Consider the following 20,258-nt stretch of genomic DNA (forward strand, 5'->3'; position numbering starts at 1 on the left):
GCTAACTCTGGGCACTTACAGGAGGCTAAGGGTTTTGATTTTGTTTAAAGGTCAAAGAGGAGAACCGAAGGAGGATCTGAGGCCAGAGGCCATTTGCCATACCCCAGTTCTAGTGTTGATCATAAAAATTAAGTTGTTAAAAAAAATGCACCTGCAAAGGAGAAAAAATCCAACCATAGAAAATTACTATGGGGATAGACAAAACTGGGGTTCACTTCAGAAGAGGATAGTGAAGCAAAGAAATCTTTTACCCCAAAAAGTAATGGTCACCTCCCCCCCCCCCCCCAAATTCATAGAACTTAAAAAAGACTTTAAAAAATCAAATGAGAGAGATTGAGGAAAAACTAAAAAAAAAAAAAAACTATCCAAGAAAAACAAGATTGTGAAAAGAAAGTCAACCAATTAGAAAAGGAGATCCAGAATCTTAAGTAAGAAAATGACTCCTTGAAAATCAGAATTGAGCTAGGGGAAACCAATGAAATTACAAGAGATCAACAAATAATAAAATATAAAGAGTGGAAAAATAGAAGAGAATGTGAAACACCTCAGAAAAACAGCTGATCTGGGGAACAGATCAAGAAGAGAAAACAAGAATAATTAGACTACTTGAAAGCTATGATCAAAAAAAGAATCTTAGTATATTACAAGAAATAATTAAAGAAAGTTGTCATGAAACATCAGAACAAAAGGGGACAGTAGAAATAGAAAAAATTCACTTAATCACCTGAACAAGATCCTATGAAGAAAACCTACAGCAATATTATAGTCAAGTTCTGGAATCCCCATCTCAAGGATAAAATAATATGAGCAGCAAGAGAAAACCAATTTACATATGGTGGTACCACAATTAGAATCACGTAAGACCTAGCAGTGGCAGCACTAAAAGACTACAGCTCTTGGAACGCTATATATTGACGAGCAAATGAACTGGTCTTCTGGCTGAAAATATCCTACTCAACAGAGCTGATCAGAATTCTAAATGGAAAAAAAAGTATATTTAATGAATTTAAGGACTTTGTTTAAAAAAAACAAATGCTAAACTTAATAGAAGATTTGACATACAGAGCCAACAGAAACGTAAGGTACATACTAAAGACCAATGACTAGAGGGACTCAATAAGGACAACACTTTATCTTTTATGTATGAAAAGTGTAAAACATATGTTTAGGATTGTTATTAGTAATTTGGTAGTTAAAAAGAAAGATTGGAGTAGGCCTGGGCATGATATGACCTCAAAAAGTAAACCATTTAGGAGCAGCAAAAAAGATTAATTGTCTTATATGAATGAGGTGTAAGAAGAACAACTAATAAAGAGAAAATCAGTGGGGAAGGAGGGCTGTTAGTTCTGGAAACCTACTTTCATTGGGAGTGGGCTTAAGAGGAGAACAATACATATACATCTAGAAGAGTATCAAAGTCTTCTAAATTTAGAAAGAAATAAAATTCTAAGAGGTTCAGGTGTGGGGAGAGAGGATCTTTAGAGAGGAGGTTGAGGGAATAGGTTAAATGGGGTTTTAAAACGTTTAGATTTATGGGAATGGGAGGATAAAAGAGGAATTCTTGGAGGTGGGGTAGGTAAAGTAATAGGAGGGCAGAGTAGTGAATAGAAGTAAAGTAGAAGAATCAGGAGGGGTAGAAAGTAAGATATACACACAAACATGAAAACAAAAATTAGGAGTAGTATGTTAGGGAAAACATGTATATATGTGTACATATGTATATATAAATATGGCCATGCTTAATTGTAGAATGGTGGAGAGGAGAGAGGTGGGGGAAAAAATAAGGAAAGTACAAAGTGTACTGCAAAGAACAAAAAAATCTACAAGGAAGCAAAGAAAAGATGGACAGCTCTCAACACATCACAGTATTTAATATATAGGCTTTCTTGAAATGGAAATTTATTGCTATATATTTTGAATCTTCTCTTATGTCTTCTATGCACATGACTTCTTATTTTATATTTAAATTTTAATGTATAAGTTTATGGTTTTTTTCTTTTGTGTATTTATTTTAATTAAAAACCCTTTATTTTACAAGTGAAATATTGTCTACTAGGTAGCAATTTGGGAGATTCACTTGTGGTTTCTTCAGTCAGGGTAAAGAGGGAAAATAGAAGGTATTATCTTGATCAGTAATATTCATATATCATTGTTACATGACACAGTCATAAACATTTATTTTAAGTATCTGCTATGTTCCAGGCACTGTGCTAAGGGTGCGGGAGACAAAAAGAGGCAGTATTTGCTCTCTGGGAACACACTGTTTAATAGGGGAGAAAACAAGCAAACAAATATGTACAAATGAGCTGTTTGAAGGATTTTATTAACAAGTAATTAACAGAGGGAAGAGACTATATTTAAGAAGGTCTAGAAAAAGTTTCCTGTAGAAGGTAAGATTTTTAGTTTGGAATTGAAGGAGATAGGCAGAGATGAGGAAGGAAAGCAATCTAACCATGGGGACAGCCAGAGAAAATGCCCAGAGCCTAGAGATGGAGTGTCTTCATTGAGGAGCAACAAAGTGGCAAATATTCCAAAGAAAAATGATCAAGAAAACAAAATGGCCGTCTGATGAGGCTTTGCAAATAACTGGGGAAATCCAGGGGCCAGAACTTCACAAAGTTCAGTGTTGCCCCAGGGAAACACAGAAGAACCCCACCTGGTTCCAGCACATGCCAGACACCATCATTAGGACCCCAGTTCAGCACCAGGTAAACTGCAAGACCCCTCCAACTGCCAGCACTTTAAGGTCCCAGCACAAGAAGCCTGGGACAGTGCCCCCTGGGCTCCAGCTGGAGAGCTCAACTTTAAAATCCAAGAAATAGGCACAAAAGATGAGCAAAAGGTGAAAATGAACTTTGTCCATAGAGAATTACTATGGTGACAGGGAAGATCAAACACAGATTCAGAAGATGACAACATTGTCAATATACTTACACTTGAAACTACAAAGGGAATTGATCTCCAGCCCTAAAAAACTTCTTAGAAAAGCTCAAGAAGGATTTAAAAAAGTCAAATAAGACAGAAGAAAAATTGGGAAAAGAAATGAGAGGTAAGCAGGAGAGAGTCAATAGCTTGGAAAAGGAAGGGCAAAAATTGAAGAAAACAATTCCTTAAAAAATACAATTGGCCAAATGGGGGGAAAAATCCACTTGAAGAAAACAACTCCTTAAAAAGTAGAATTGACCAAATGGAAAAGGAGGTACAAAAGCTAACTGAAGAAAATAATTTTTTTACAAATTAGAATTGGAGAAGTGGAAGCTAATGCCTCTATAAGACATCAAAAATCAAACAAAATCAAAAGAATAAAAAGTTAGAAGAAAATATAAAATATCTCATTGGAAAAATAACTGACCTGGGAAATGGATCTAGGAGAGATAATTTAAGAATTATTGGACTACCTGAAAGCCATGATAAAAAAAAGAGCCTGGACAAAAACTTTCAAAAAATTATCAAAGAAAATTACCTCAATGTCCTAGAACAAAAGGGTAAAATAGTCATTGAAAGAACCCACTGATCACCTCCTGAAAGAGATCCCAAAATGAAAACTCCAAGGACTATTGTAGAAAAGTCCCAGAATTATCAGGTCAAAGAGAAAATATTGCAAGCCGACAGAAAGAAACAATTTAAATTTTGTGGAACCATAGTCGGGATTATGCAGGACCTACCAGCTTCTACATTAAAGAATTGGAGGGCTTGGAATATGGTATTCTGGAAGGCAAAGGAGCTTGTATTGCAAACAAGGTTCATCTGTTCTGTTCAGCAAAATTGAGCGTTATCTTTCAGAGAAAAGTTGACATTCATTAAAACAGACAACTTTCAGTCATTCCTGATGAAAAAACTGAAGCTGTGTTCAGCTTCAGAGAAAGTCGATCTTTTGGAGAAGTCGATCTTCAAATACAAGACTTGAGAAGCATAAAATGTCAAACAGGAAAGAAAAAGCCATGTTACTCAATAAGATTAAACTGTTTACATCCCTGCACAGGAAGATGATTTTTGTAACTCTTGAGAACTGTATCTTTATTATAACACTGAGAAGGAATATACATAGACAGAAGCTGTGAGTATAAATTGACTTTAATATGATGATAAAAATAATTAAACGAGGCAAAAAGGATTGTACTGGGAGAAGAGGAAAGGAGGAGGCAGAATTGGGTAAATTACATGAAGAGGCACAAAGACAGTAGAGGAAAAAAGGAGAGTGAGCAATGTCTGAACCTTAGTTTTATTAGATTTGGCTCAGAAGAAATAGCATACATATTCAGTTGATTATAGAAATCTGTCTTACTCTGTAGGGAAGTAGGAGGAGAAAGAAAAGGGAGGAGGGTGAGTAGAAGGGAGGGAAGAAGTAATAGGGGAAAAGGGAAAGAAAAGGAAGAGGAGCTGATAGAAGGGAGGGCAGATAGAGGGAGGCAATGGTCAGAAGTAAAACGCTGGTGATGGAGGGACAGGGTGAAGAGAAAAGTATAAACAGGGAAAGGGGGTGCAAAATACGATGGAGAGAAAGACACAGTAATTATGACTGAATGTGAATGGGATGAACTCTAACATAAAACAGAAGTTGATAGCAGAGTGGTTTAAAAACTATAATCCTACATTATGTTGTTCACAAGAAACACATATGAAACAGAGGGATAAAAGGCCAGAGCAGAAGATATTATACTTCAGCTGAAGTAAAAAACAAACAAAAAAAAGGAGTAGCAATCCTAATCTCAGACAAAGCAAAAGCAAAAATAGATCTAATTAAAAGAGATAAGGAAGAAAAATACATCTTGCTAAAGGGTACCATACACAATGAAGTAATATCAATAATAAACATATGCCCCAAGTAGCATAACATCCCACATTTGTAGAGGAGATGTTAAGTGAATTATAGGAAGAAATCGACAGTAAAGCTACACTAGTAGGGGACCTCAATCTCTCCCTCCCAAAACTAGATAAATCTAAACCAGAAAGAAGTCGAGAAGGTGAATAGAATTTTAGAAAAGTTAGATATTCTCCCTGGAGAAAATTAAATGGGGGTCGAAAGGAATATACCTTTTTGTCAGTGATACATGGCACCTATGCAAAAATTGACCATGTATTAGGACATAAAAACCTCATAATCCAATACAGACAGGCAGAAATGTTAAACACATCCTTTTCATATCATGATGCAATAAAAATTGCATGGAATAAAGGGCCATGGAAAGATTGAAAATTAATTGGAAACTAAATAATCTAATCCTAAAGAATGAGTGGGTCAAACAACAAACCAATAACTTTATTCAAGAGAATGATAGTAATGAGACAACATACCAAAACTTATGGATACAGCCAAAGCAGTTCTTAGGTGAAATTGTATATCTCTAAGTGCTTACATAAATAAAATAGAGGAGGTTGATGAATTGGGCGTGCTACTTTATAAAAGAGCTAGAAAAACAACAAATTAAAAACCCCAATTAAATACCAAATTAGAAATTCTGAAATCCAAAGAAGAAATTAAGAAAATTGAAATTAAGAAAACCATTGTACTAATAAAACTAAGGGCTAGCTTTATGAAAAAACAAATAAAATAGATAAACCTTTGGTTAATTTGATTAAAAATAGAAGAAAACCAAGTTACCAGTATCAAAAATGAAAAGAGTGAACTTAACATCAATGAAGAGGCAATAAAACAGTAATTAGGAGCTATTTTGCCCAACTTCATGCCAATAAATTCAACAATCTTAGCGAAATGAATTAATATTTACAAAAATTATAGACCATTTTTCTTAATGAATATTGATGCAGAAGTTTAAAATAAAATGTTAGCAGATAAATGACAGCAACTTATCACAAGGGTAAGACATTATGACCAGATGAAATTTATACCAAGAATGCAGGACTAGTTCATTATTAGGAAACTATCAGTATAAATGACCATATTGATAATGAAATTAACAGAAGTCATGTGATTGTCTTACTAAATGCAGAAAAAGCTTTTGACAAAATAAAACACCTGTTCCTATTAAAAAATACTAGAGAACATAGGAATAAATGAGTTTTCCTTAAAATGACAAGTATCTAAAACCATCAAACAAGATCCGTGTAATGGGGATCAGCTAGAAGCATTTTCAGTAATATCAAGGGTGAAACAAGGATGTCCACTATCACCACTATTATTCAATATTGTTCTAGAAATGTTTGCTTTAGCGATGAGAAGAAAAATAAATTGAAAGAATTAGAGTAGACAATGAAGAAACAAAGCTATCACTCTTTGCAGATGATATGATGTTATTACTTAGAGAATCCTTAAGAAGTCACCTAAAAATCTACTTGAAATAATTAACAACTTTAGCAAAGTTGCAGGATATAAAATAAACCCACACAAATCATTGGCTTTTCTATATATTACCGACAAAGCCCAGCAGCAAGAGATAGAGAAATTCTGTTTAAAATAACTGTAAACAATATAAAATATTTGGGAGTCTACCTGCCAAGAAAAACACAGGAACTATATGAGCACAATAACTATAACAAAACACTTTTCACAAAAGTAAAGTCAGATCTTAAAAATTAGAAAAATATCAGTTACTCATAGGTAGGCCTAGATAACATAATAAAAATGAAAATTCAATCTAAATTTATAAACTTATTCAAAATCATACCAATTAAACTACCAAAAATTATTTTATAGAGCTAGAAAAAAATCATAAAATTCATCTGGAAGAACAAAAGGTTAAGAATATCAAGGGAATTAAGGAAAAGAAATGCAAGGAAAGGTGAACTAGCCGTACAAGATCTAAAACTATTTATATGAAAAATATTCTAAATCATTATTGATTAAAGAAATGTAAGTTAGAACAACTCTGAGGATGCACCTCATACCAATTAGGTTGGTTAATATGACAAAAACGGAAAATGATAAATGTTCGAAAAGATGTGAGAAAATTGGAATACCAATGAAATGTTGATAGAGTTGTGAACTGTTTCATCCATTCTGGAGAGTAATTTGTAATTATGCTCAAAGAGCTATAAAACTGTGCATATCCTTTTAATCCAGCAATACCACTGCTAAGTCTGTATCCCAAAGAGATCATTAAAAAGGGAAAAGTACCCATATGTGCAAAAACATTTATAGCAGCTCTTTTTTGTGGTGGCAAAGAATTGGAAATTGAAGGGATGCCCATCAATTGGGGAATGACTGAACAGGTTGTGGTATGTGAAGGTAATGGAAGACTATGAACTGATACAAAATGAAGTGAGCAGAACCTGGAGAACATTGTACACAGTGACAGCAACATTGGGTGATGACCAACTCAGCATAGCAATGATCTATCCAGATCCAGAGAAAGAACTATGGAATATTAATCAGTTTGAAACATACTATTTTCTCTTTCTCTCTTTTTTCTTTCTCATGGTTTTCCCCTTTTGTTGTGATTTGTCTTTCACAACATGATTAATGTGGAAATATGTTTAATGTGATTGTACATATACAGCCTATATCAGATTGCATGCTGTCTTGGGAAGTGGGGAGGGGAAGGGAAGAGAAAAAAATTTGGAACTCAAAATGTTGTAAAATTCAATAATAAAAACTTTCTTTGTATGTAATTTGAAAAAAAATACAATACTATTAAGTGGGGAAAAAACCAAATAGCTGGGGAAAGGAAAGGGAAAGATATATCCAGCTGAATGCAGAATTCCAGAAAATAGCAAGGAGAGATAAGAACATTTCCTTAAATGAGAATTTAAGGGAAACATGAGATTTCTTCAAGAAAATTAGAAATCTAAAAGGAATGTTTCATGCAAAGATGGGCATGATCAAAGACAAAAATTTTAGGAGATTAAGAGAAGTAGAAGAGATTAAGAAGAAGTGGCAAGAATATATAAAGAACTATACAAGAAATATCTTTAAATCACATATAACTACTGTGGTGTGGATATTGATCTATAGTCAGACATCCTAGAGAATGAAGTCAAGTGGGCCTTGGGAAGCATTGCTACCAATAAGGTTAGTGGAGGTGATGGAATTTCAACTGAGCTATTTAAAATCCTAAAAGATGATATTGTTAAAGTTTTGCATTCAATATGTCAGCAAATTTGGAAAACTCCACAGTAGCCATTAGATGGAAAAAAAATAAATTTACACCCTAATCTTAAAGTTGGGCAATGCCAAGAAATGTTCAAATTATCAAATATTTGCTTTTGTTTCACATGCTACCAGGGTGTTGTGTAAAATTCTGCAAGCTAGACTTTAGCAATATGTGAACTGAGAATTACTAGAATCGGAGAACTAGAACTGAGAATTACTAGAAGAGCAGGGTTGTTTTCAAAGAGGCAGAGGAACTGGAGACCAAATTGCCAACATTTCCTGGATTATAGAAAAAGCAAGGGAATTACAGAAAAAACATCTCTTTCTGCTTCTTTGACCACACTAAAGTCTTTGATTGAGTGGATCACAACAAATTTTGCTAAGTCCTCAAAGAAATGGGAGTAGCAGATCATCTTACTTGTCTCCTGAAGAAGCTGTATGTGGGCCAAGAAGCAACAGTTAGAACTGAACATGGAACAACTGATTGGCTTAAGATTGGAAAAGGAGCACAAAGCTGTACATTATTACCTTATTTATTTAACTTACATGCAAATTATATCATGTGAAGCCAGACTGGATGAATTAGAAGCTAGAATTAAGGTTGCTAGGAGAAATATCAACAATCTCAGATATGCCGATGATACCATTTTGATCGCAGAAATTGAAGAGTAATTAAGAAGCCTCTTGATGAAGGTGAAAGATAAGAGTGTAAAAGCTGACTTGAAACTTATATCACATAAACAAAGATCTTGGCAGTTGGTCCTATCATTTCTTGGCAACTAGAGGGAGAAGAAATGGAAGCAGTGTCAGATTTTATATTCTTGGGCTCAGAGATCACTGCAGATAGTGACTGCAGCCAGGAAATTAAAAAAGAAAAATCTCCTTGCAAAGAAAAGCAATGGCAAATCTGGGCAGCATACTAAAAAGAAAGAATCACTTGCCAGCAAAGGGTCCATTTGGTCAAAGCTATGGCTACGATTGTGAGAGTTGGACTATAAGAAAAGGAGAGCACTGCAGAATTGACACTTTTGAATTATGGTGCTGGAAAAAGACTTTTGAGAATCCCTAGAACACCAAGGAGATCAAATCAATTAAATCTTAAATCAATTCAGGCTATTCACTGGAAGCTCAAATAGTGAAGTTGAAGGTTAAGTTTTTTAACCACATGATGAGAAGACAGGACTCATTGGAAAAGACCTTGATGTTGGGGAGGATTGAAGGCAGAAAAGAAAAGGGGATGGTAGAAGATGAGATAGACAGATAGTGTTGTGCAAATAACGAACATGAACTTGGACAGACTTTAAGACAGTAGAGGATAGAAGGGCCTGGCATGTTATGATCCATAGGATAATGAAGAGTTGGACACGTGTGAATGACTGAACAACAACAAAAAGGCTAGTGTTGTTGAATTGAAGAATAGGTTGCAGGGAGTAAGAAAACTGGAAAAGTTGGAGGTAGCTATGTTATGAAGGGCTTGGAATGCCAAATAGAACCTTTTCTGTTTTATTCTGGAGTTGATAGGGAGCCCCTGGAGTTTTTTGAGGGAGGTGGTAACTTGGTCAGCCCTTGGAAAATCACATATGTAAATGAATGGGATGATATATTGGAGTGAGACTTGAGGCAGGCAGACCCACCAGCAGGCTGTTAGGCTAAGCCAGACATGAGGTGATGATGACTTCCACTGGAGTGAGGGCAGTGTCAGAGGAGAGAAGGGTGTATATTTGACAGATTTTACAAAGGTCAAATCTTCAGGCCTTGGAAATAGATTGGATCGGTGTGTGTGTGTGTGTGTGTGTGTGTGTGTGTGTGTGTGTGTGTGTGTGTGTGTGTGTGTGTGTGTGTGTGTGTGTGTGATAGTGAGGAACCAAGGGTTCTAAGTTATGAGGCCTGGAAAGATGGTGGTACCTTTCACAGTCATATGCAAGTTAGGGGGTGGGGAGGGTTTAGGGTAAAAGATAATGAGTTCAGTTTTGGATGTAGCTTTGCTGAGGTGAACAGCTATGTATTTTCTACAATGATGCCAAATAAGTGCAAGGGGTATTTCTAAAAGTAGTTGGAGACTGTTGCTTTGAGAAGCACAGTCCTGAGTATCTGTGTAAATCAGCTTATAAAAATAACTCTTCAGGTTTTTCTCATTTTGATTTATACTTTTGTTAGCAGCTTGATCAGTAATAGAAATATTATATTTCTTGGCTTTACCTGAAAGCATCTACTTCTCCTCCCTTTCATTCATACGTAGCGTTGTAAAATTAGGATTGGAAGGGATATATAGATAGCTATTATAGCAAAGTGAGCAGTTAGCTTATAGAGCTCATGAAACTGAACTTGACTGAACAGTGATGTCTTTTTCTCTTTTATTTTCTAGAACCATAAAAAATGGTTCAATGAGTTAAGTTTTCTGCATGTTGAATATGAAATGTCGGTGTAGAAGTGGCAACTAAAAATGTAGGTCAGGAACTATTATTTCCCCTGTATTTTCAACCTAGGTAATAAGACATTTTCTTTTTCCTCTCATTCTCCCCTCCCCCTCTCACTCCCTCTCTTTTCTCCAATTCTCTTGACACTTGTCTGTTTTTGGAGGAATAATCGTTTTTTGTTTTATGGCTTTATCTTATTTTATGTTTTATTAAATGATGCAGCAATAAAATTGAAAAATTCTATTGGAAAAATGTATGTCCCATGACTTCCTTGAGAATTATCTGTATTTTAAACTGGTATAAATGAGCTGAATACTGAGCATAGGGAATGTAATTTTACTGAAATTTTTTTTTTATGAACCACTTAATGGATTTTGTGTATCATAAAAGCTAAGAGTACTGAAAGTTGGTGAGGACCTCTGGAAGTTCTATTTATCCCAAAGTAATGTTTCATTGATTTGTTGTTTTCTATTGCCTTTTTCATAATGACTAATTTTGTAAATTCTCTCTTCTTTCTTCTCTTAAGGTTCATTAAGGTTGTATTTATGAGATAATAGAAAAATGACTATTTATTGAGAGTCTACTTATTTGTCAAGTACAGTGGGGAATATAAAAGAAATATAATTTATGATACCTACTTTTCTGAAGCTTTTAATGTAAGCTTCTATATTTCTTTTCACTTTTCCATGCCTTTAACTTTTTTGTGTGTATTAGCCACTTTTTCTCTGTTAACACGAACAGTATGTGTGTGCAGACACAGAGACCATTCCAACTAGCTACCATCCCATTTCTTCCATCATCACCACAATTCCTGAAAAAGACTTTTGTAGTGTCCTCTTCCTTGCCACATAAAAACCCTTCTAGTAATGTGGTTTCTCTACTGAATTTGATTTCTTTCAAGGTGCGAGTAATTTATCATAAATAGTACTAGCCTCTTGTTGTTCCTTAACACTTTTCTTTTCCTCAGCATTTCTGGAGCATTTGGTGCCATTTGATTAGGAGAGCAAGGAGACAGACTTTGAATTGTATGAAATAAATTTAAATAGGATTTAAGTTGTTGTTAGATTGTTGAAGATATCTATAATGTAGTCATAAAATTAGAATGTACCTTGGAGATCATTTTAAAGTTAAATCCTTTGATTGTGGGAGTGTCATGTGGCAACTGAGGCCTAGAGAGGTTAAATTACTTGTTCAAGGGCACATTATTGTTTAGCAAATTAGCTCTTAAAAAGCAGGCAATGGAATTCAGATGTAGTGACTAAGGCATTGATCAGTTGTTGAAGAAATCAGGCACCATGGATAGTATGTCAATTCAAGTTCAACGGGAATAGAGAGAGCTATAAGGCAGAGTACCTGCTAATTTTAGGTTTTAGAGCAATCATGCAGCCATGGGAGCATAGTTTTAGAAAGAGGAATCTGGTTTTAAGATACAGGTCTTAAGATGATTCAAGGAGGAAATATGTAGAAGGGAACATCAGAGAGGACAAGTAGGAGATTGCTGAAGTAATTCTGATGTGAGGAGGTACATAGCCAGTTGGGAACTACTGGGATTAAACTAACTTTTGCATTCCCCCTTTACCTCAAAACTTGTGGGAAAAAAGTTGGGGAAAGATTGTAGATTATATAATAGTGTAGAGGTAACTGGGTGACACAGTGGATAGAGCACGGGGTTTAGAGTCAGGAAGACCTGAGTTCAAAATTACTCTTACCACTTACTAGCTGTATGACCCTGGGCAAGGAACTTAAATGCTGTCTGCCTTAGTTTCCTCCACTGGAAAATGCAGATAATAAATACTAGCACCTATTTTCTATGGCTATTATTAGGATCAAATGAAATCATATTTATAATATGCATAGTGTAGTGCCTAGAACATAGTTGATACTTAATAACACCTTGTTCTCTTCTCCTTTCCCCCTGGAATGCTTTAAAAAATTTTTTAAATGTAATTCTTCCTAAATGATTCTTGGTAACAAAGATATTGAATTAATTGGAGGTGAAGAGAGTATAAAAGTTAAGTTTAATCTTCATAAACAAGAACACATTCTTTTAGAAAAAGTCTTCTTGAGCTCCTTCTTGTCCTTTGGCTCCTGGAAAAGAACTAGTACAATCAGAGCAAAATTGAAAAGACTTACGTTTATTTACATTCCCCCTAATGAATGTATTTTGTTTCTTTGTCATAATGTTTATAACACTGTGTGACATGATAAAAACCAACATTTATTCAGTACCTATAAAAAAACAGTCTAAATTCACTGCCTCCACTCCATCTCCTCTCATTCTTCTAAACCAGGAGTGGGGAAGTTTGGATTCAGTCAAAGGGCCATACTTGAGGGCCCAGAAGTCCACATGTGGCCTTCTAGGCTGCAGGTTCTAAACCCTCTACAGTCTGTCCTTTGACCTCATCACTCAACTAAAACTGATCTCTTAATTGCTAAATCTTTTTCTGTCTTCATCTTTCTTGAACTATCTAAAGCATTTGATAGCATTGACATTATTATTGGATGGATATTCTTTCTTTCCCCTTGAAGATTGCACCAGATGGTTCTTAGTTTTCCTTGTGGCTTAATTGATTGTGAGCTACTTGGTATAATTAGGTTCCTTCTCTTTGGTAAGCAAAAGCTTCCTAACAAGTAGAGTTATCAAAAGAGAAGTAGATTGCTTTGGAAAGTATTCCATTACTTCTTACCAGAAGTCTTCAACCACATTTTTGTTGGTTATGTTATAGAAGTGATTCTCGTTGGCCAAGAAGTTCCTTTCAATACTAAGTGTAAATTCTATGACTGGATAAATGTGGGTGGTATGAAAACTTGTCACCACTATAGAGGAGATCTGGACTTGAGTTAGGTGAGATCTGGCTTCAAATACTGCTTTTGACAATTACTAGTTGTAGGATATTGAGGAAGTCACCTGGCCTTTGAGCCTCATGTTCCTTAAATAAATAAAATAGGGATGGGTTTTGCAAACCCATAGTGCTTTATAATTATAAACTATGATGTTATTTATGGATATCATCAACTTCATTTTGGAAAGATGGCAAATTCATTGATTTCATGTTTTAAAAATTGGATTATTCACTTAATGTTCATGTACTTTAATGGACCTTTAGTCGTACCTTTCTAAATCTAGTCTCTTCTCATAACTTTCTGAGTCTTAATGGCCTCAACTGGTTCATCATATAAAAGAAAGCTTTATTTTAGTCATTAAAATATTTTTGAGGCTTTGACAAGATTCTTTTGAAGCTAATAATTTGTCTAAGGAATGCCACTCTTACCAATACATTTTTTTTGTTGATGAAAAAATAAAAAATGATTTTGAATCTCTTGAATTTTAGATTTTAATAAATTACCTTAGAATTGGGAAAATCAGATTTTTCCAGCTTTTTCTTTGTTCTTTCTTTCCACAAGATGTTGTACATAAGAAACTCTGGCATAGTAAAAAGAGTACTGGGTTTAATGTTGGTCCTTGGTGATTTGCTGTATTGCTTCTTGTGGACAAGACTAGAGCTTTAGTATCAGTATGTGTTTTAGCCTATCAAGAGCCCTGTTCTGACTCCATCCAGACTAACTTCATATTGTCATCTTGCTTCTCATTGCCATTGTCTTCATTGCCATCATCATCATTATCATCACCATCACTACCACTATCAGTACTGGTTAGTATCATTATTATTAAGCAGAGGCATATTTACTTTGAAAATATAGAAATAATGAAGTACAAACATTTCCTCGAATACCTTTGAGGGGGGTCATATGTTTCCCTAGACCTCTGTTTCTTTATGATAAGGTTACTTATCTGGTAAGTTATAGGAATTCTGTGAATCTAGTATGTTTAATTGTCAGGAAAGCATGTAAAAGTGCCCCTCCTACTATTCTTGTGAATAAGATGGCGTGATGTGGGCAAAGTGGTAGTACTGTTATGTGGCTGAATGACTGGCCTCAAAGAAAATATCTAGGACCCTCGGTGGATGAGAAAGTCAATATAAGTTAACAAAGTGATAACTGAAAAATATGCTGTGTGATCTTGGGCCATGTTGAGAAGCAAAATATTCATAATGGAAGTAGTGAAGGTCTCACTGCCCTCTCCTGGTCAGACCACATTTGAAATATTTGTCTAGTTCTAGATACCACATTTTAGGAATGACTTTGGCAAACTGTTGCATGACCAGAGGAAGCTGATAAAGATGATGAGTAGATCACAGAATCACAAGATTTTAGAGTTGTAAGGATGTCAGCAGTAGTCCATCCTTTTTTTCTATCCCCAGTGTTTAGCACAGTGCCTGGCATACAGTAGGTACTTTTAAAAATGCTTATTGATGGACAATACTTGAACAACAATCTCCTTTACAACATACATGAGAAATGCTTATCTAGCCTTTGCTTAAAGACCCTCAGAGTTAAAGGGGCCTACTCGCTCCTGAGTTGGATCATTCTACTTTTGAATACTCCGAATATTTTTTTCTTATATCTAGCCTAAATTTGCCATATTGCTACTTTCACCAGTTGCTGCTAGTTCTGCCATCTAAGTCAAGCAGAACAATTCTTCTACATGAGAACTTTTCTAGTACCTGGAGAAAGCTGTTATTTCCCCCTTGAATCTTCTCCAGGCTAAATATTTACAGTTTTTTCATCTGGGTTATCATGGCATGGCCATCCTTTAGCTTCTTCACTGTTCTTAATGGCCTCCTTTGAATGTTCATAAATTTATAAACATTCTTCCAAACTTTAGTTTTCAGAAGTGACCACAGTATTTTAAATATAGTTTGACCAAGGCAGAACACAGTAGGACTAATTCCTAGATGCAAAAAGCATCCCTCTGCCTTCATACTGTTCTAATCCTCTTTCCACATCCCCACGTTTGGTAGGGTCCATAAAGGGTAAACTTGAGGCCCTTCATCATCTTGTGAACACTCTACTTTCTTAATGATCTTCCTAACTTTAATCTCTACTTTGAATCCCAGTCCTGAATCTCTATTTAAAACCTCTAGCATTGAACATGACACTAATTTAAGCTAAATTCATTATCTTTTTCCCTGAACTATCTCCTTTTTCTATTCTCTTTCTTGTTGGTACTACCACCTTCCTCCCAGTCACCTAAGTATGAAATCTCAGAGTCCTCTTGGACTTTTTTTTTTGCTCTCACCCCTCCCCACCCTCCATCTCCCCAGTCCTCATATAGTCATTTACCATGTCCTATTGGTTCCACCTCCATACAGTGTCTTGCTTCACTTCTTCATTATCACTGATACCACCTCAATCAGGTCCTAGTTTCTGACTGAAACTGTTGTGAAATCTTTTTTACTGACTTTTCTTTTTCTTTTCCATTTTAATTCTTTATGTAGCAACTCAAAATAATTTTCCTAAGTCATGGTTTTGACCATGTTCTTCCCCTGCTCAGGAAATTCAGTGTTCAGATAAAGCTCTTTGGCAAAAAATGTAATCTCTTTATTCAGCCAGTCAGTAAGTATTTATTAAGTACCTTGTATGTGCCAGGTATTATGCTAAATTCTGGGGTTACAAATAAGAACCAAGACAGTCAAAGAGCTTACAATCTAATGGGGAAAAACAACACACAAAGAAAGCCGAAAAGGTGAGGGGAAAGTAGTGGAAAATGCCTGACATATGGGCATGATGTCCCCGTAGCAGTGTAGCTGGTGGGAAAGGGGGAAAAACTGTGCTGAGGTCCATTCTTTTAAAAAGAGATTCTGGAGCCTGTGGCCAGAGAGTGCTGATGAGATTTGAGTAACAGGTAGATTCAGTCTTGTAGCATAATGGGATTTCTCAGTGATGAGTTTCCTGGGGAAGATTGACATACTGGAAAGGGCCAAAGTCTAAAAACAGTATAGCTGGTGGGGAATGGGGAAATAGCCTGGCAAATAAGTATCTGTGGACCCTTCTATAAAAGGACTAGTTTAAGGAACTGGGAATATAGAACCTAGAGAAGAGAAAGCCTAAAGGAAATGATTGCTAAATAACCTGTATTGGAATATTGCCTTTGATGCTTGATAATTATATGACCAAAGGGAAATCTTTTAAACTCTCTTCAAGCCTCAGTTTCTTCATCTGTAGAATGAGAATGCTTGTAGTACTCTTATCTTACAAGTAAATTGGCTCCAAAACTACCAAAAGTGTTCAATAATTGTTTATAACAATAGTAGCATCACTGATCCTCCCAGTGTGAGAACTTTTAAAGAAAAATAGTCATCTGGATATACAAGTTTTGGTATGTTTACTGGAAAATGATGCCTTTTGTTCTGTTCCACATCATACACATATGTTAGAGCCACAACCTTTATTTTATCTGTCAATCAATCAGCATCAACAGGAACAGTACCTACTGTGTGCAGACACTGTTTGAGGTACTGGGGATAAAAATACAATGAATGAAATATTCTTCTCTCAAGGAGTTTACATTTTGACAGGTGAGGCGAGTATAAATTTATATATATATATATATATATATATATATATATATATATAACTATAAAGAATGAATACAAAGTATTCAATGGCAAGAGAATATAGGTGGGAGGGCACTAGCAATTGGAAAGAGGGAACTATGTCTTGAGAGGAAGAGAGGGATTCTTTGCTTGAAGTGAAGAGGGAGTGCTTTGCAGGCATGCAGGATGGCCATTATGAAGGGAAAATAGAGTCTTGTGTATGAGAAACAAAGAGAAGGCAAGTTTAGCCTAGATTGCAGAGTGTGGGAGGGATAGTAGTTTGGGGCCAGTTTGTGAAGGGCTTTGAAAGCTAGATAAGAGTTTATATTTTGTCCTAGAGACAAGAGAGCCATTAGAATTTATTGAGTAGGGAGTGCCGTGACTGGACTTTCCTTTAAGTAAAATCACTTTGGCAGGAGTATGGAGAATGGTCTAGAGTGGAGAGAGCCTTGAAGCAATTGCAAAAGCTAAGTAAGAGAAAAAATTGAAATAAATTGGCAGCTCTGTGAATAGAGAGAGACTTAGATTGTGGAGGTAGACATAGCTTTAGCAGCTAATTGGTTACTTGGATGAGAGGGAGAGGGAGGAGTTAACTTGGGAGCTTGGAAGAATGTTTTTACCTTCACTAGTAAGAGGGGAATTTGGAAGAGTTATGAGTTGGGGAAAGGGGGAGAGACAGTGAGTTCAGTTTTGAACATATTGGGTTTGAAATGTCTCCAGAACATCTAGTTTGAAATGTCATTTTGTGATGTGAGTTTGAGGGATTAGGGTCTGATGTACAGGTCTTAGCAAAATTGCAGTGCTTACCACAGTGCCTGGCAAATAATAGGTGTTTATTAACATAAATACTCATTGACTGACAGATCTTTGAGTCACTGGCATAATTAATGATTAAACCTATAGAAACTGATGAGGTTACTGAGAGAGAGTACAGAGGGAAAAGAAGTCCTTTTGGACAGAGCCTTGGGGACCACTCAGAGTTAGGAGACATAATGTTAGTATTAAGCCAGCAAAGGAATCTAAGAAGCAATTTGACAGTTAGGAGAATCAGAGGGTTACAAAGACCCAGGGAGAAGAGAGTATGTGAAATGAGAGGGTGGTCAATAGTGTCACATAAATGCAGCATCTTTTGATGAAGAACAATGAGATCTGAGAAAAGACCATCAAGTTAGGTAATTAAGGGATCATATTTAACTATGGAGAGAATAGTTTCAGTTATGATGAAATTGAAAATCAGATTGCAAAGTGCTGAGAATTGAGAGAAGTGAAGTCAATGAGTTTTGACAGGTTTTTTTTTTTTTAGGAGTTTGGCTAAGAAAGGAGAGTGATATAGTATGATAGTTTGAGGTAATAGTAGGATCATATGGAGGATTTTTTTTCTCTCAACACACAAATAAGGTGAAAATGTGCATTTTTGTATGTAGACTTTTCTACTACCAAGACAACATGATTTTTAAAAATAAAACTTTTGCAAAGTACGTTTTAGGTAGGAGACTAACTTTTGGATATTTGGACTAGTTAGTTAACAGCTGTAAAAATCTGGCCAGCTATGATGAAAACTTGAGCTATGTTAGTGCAAAAGTAGACAAAAGTAGCTTTGAAATGAATTATGTAATTAGAAAGCTGCCCTTGAGGAAGACAATTCATGTGATGACTTCTTTTTTCCAATTTTTTTCTTAGATCCTTTGTCAATGGGTCCTCAGAAAGCTTTGGAAACTATTGGTGCAAATTTACAGAAACAATATGAAAATTGGCAGCCAAGGGTAAGCTTTGAATTTTTTTTATTCTTTCATTTTCCCATAATGTGGTTTTTAGTATCCTAACTAATAATTAATCTAAATAAGAATATTATAGACCTCCTTTACCTATTGCAAAATGTGATCGCTTATCGCTTGTCCAACTATTCATGAGACAGCTAGATTCTCACTGAGTCTCATACCTTGTCTGTCCTGATAATCACAAACCATACCAGTGCTTTAACTTGCTTTTGACCCAGGATATGTTGATTGTTGAACTGATGCAGTTTCCTCTTCAGCTTTTAAAATTTTCCATAAAGTAACTTTGCAATAGTGGTCTGTTTTTCCCCTAAGTCATTGTTGCATTTTTCCACAGGGAAGGTACTTCTGGTATTTTTTTTTTTTTTAGTTATCTCAGTCTGCTAGATTACTCCTGATTATCATTTGCAGTATTTTTTTTCCAAATAATTTTGTGGGGAGAGGTGAAGAAATGCCTAACATTGTATAGTTGATGCCTCTTAGATGCTTTCTCTTTGGTTCAAAGGGAAAGTTTTTGAGGGGTTCATTTACCAATTACCATGTTTTCTATGGTTTATAGTGTTTGTGTTCTTTTAGATCAGTGTTATGAAATATGATACTTCTGTCATGTTATATTTAAGATCTTTAATTCTTTGCAAGAAATGGGAAACCTTTCCCCCTCATCTAACCTTTCTCATTAGCTGGTTTAAAAATTTAATGGAAGATTTCAAAGCTTTAAAAGGCTTTGTGGATGTACTGTTATAATTAGCAATACCTTCACGTACTTAAATCTAGAGCATCTTAACTCTTTAGAAGGGACCTTAGCAGTTCTCATTTTGAAGTGAAGAAGTTGAGGTTTGGAGAAATGAAGTGATTCACACCAGTTCATAAAACTAGTCAAGAGCAGCGCCAACCAATCTTGTTTTCCTGAGCCCAATTTCAGTGGTTTGTTTTCCCAGTACACTTAGTATTGTAACTCTTTCCAGTGAGAGTTTATGAAGTGAGCAATTTAAACAACTATTAAGTGTATGCCTTTTGTGACATTTGATGCTTTTTATATGTCACTGATAAAGGTTCTCTGCATTTTCTTATCCTGTGAGTCTACAGGGAAATAACATTTTACAATACAGTTTACAAATCTGCCTGCCTTGGATTTCGATTAGTTTGTGAGTGTGTCCTAGATACAAATCCCATTTGTATTTTATTTACTGCTAAGGAAAGTGATGTCAGAGATCAATTTGGCCTTTTTCTCTGCACCTTGCCCTTAAATCTTTACTGCTGTTGCTCAAAGGTGATAATGGACTAATTGGTTAGTAAGTATCCCCATATCTCTTCTATTTTGTATTTGTGTCATTTGTTAAGTCAATAATAATGGATTTTAGCTTTTCTGAAAGCAGTTTGCATGCCCCTTTTTAGTACTAAATTTTTTTGTATGAAATGTATGCCTTGTATCATGTATGCCAGGATCATGTATAATATAGTTGTCTAGACTATGGTATTCTTTAACAGTTGATGTGAACAATGTGGAGGTGTATAGAGTAAAGTGAATAGAAGTATTTTAATGAATTATTTCGCTTGGAATAGTAGGAAAACCTATTAT

General features: G+C 35.4%; 1 protein-coding gene across 10 annotated transcripts in view; it reads left to right on the plus strand.

Annotated features, from left to right (window-relative positions):
- RPTOR (regulatory associated protein of MTOR complex 1) overlaps positions 1–20,258 on the plus strand; it is a 503,724-nt gene that overhangs the window by 69,807 nt on the left and 413,659 nt on the right. For all 10 annotated transcript variants that reach the window (XM_072645257.1, XM_072645259.1, XM_072645258.1 and 7 more), the window contains one exon: positions 18,585–18,667. In XM_072645257.1, the coding sequence (XP_072501358.1) occupies positions 18,585–18,667 (83 nt within the window). The remainder of the gene's footprint in view (positions 1–18,584; positions 18,668–20,258) is intronic.

This window comes from Notamacropus eugenii, chromosome 2 (assembly GCF_028372415.1).
Source record: "Notamacropus eugenii isolate mMacEug1 chromosome 2, mMacEug1.pri_v2, whole genome shotgun sequence".
Taxonomy (NCBI): domain Eukaryota; kingdom Metazoa; phylum Chordata; class Mammalia; order Diprotodontia; family Macropodidae; genus Notamacropus; species Notamacropus eugenii.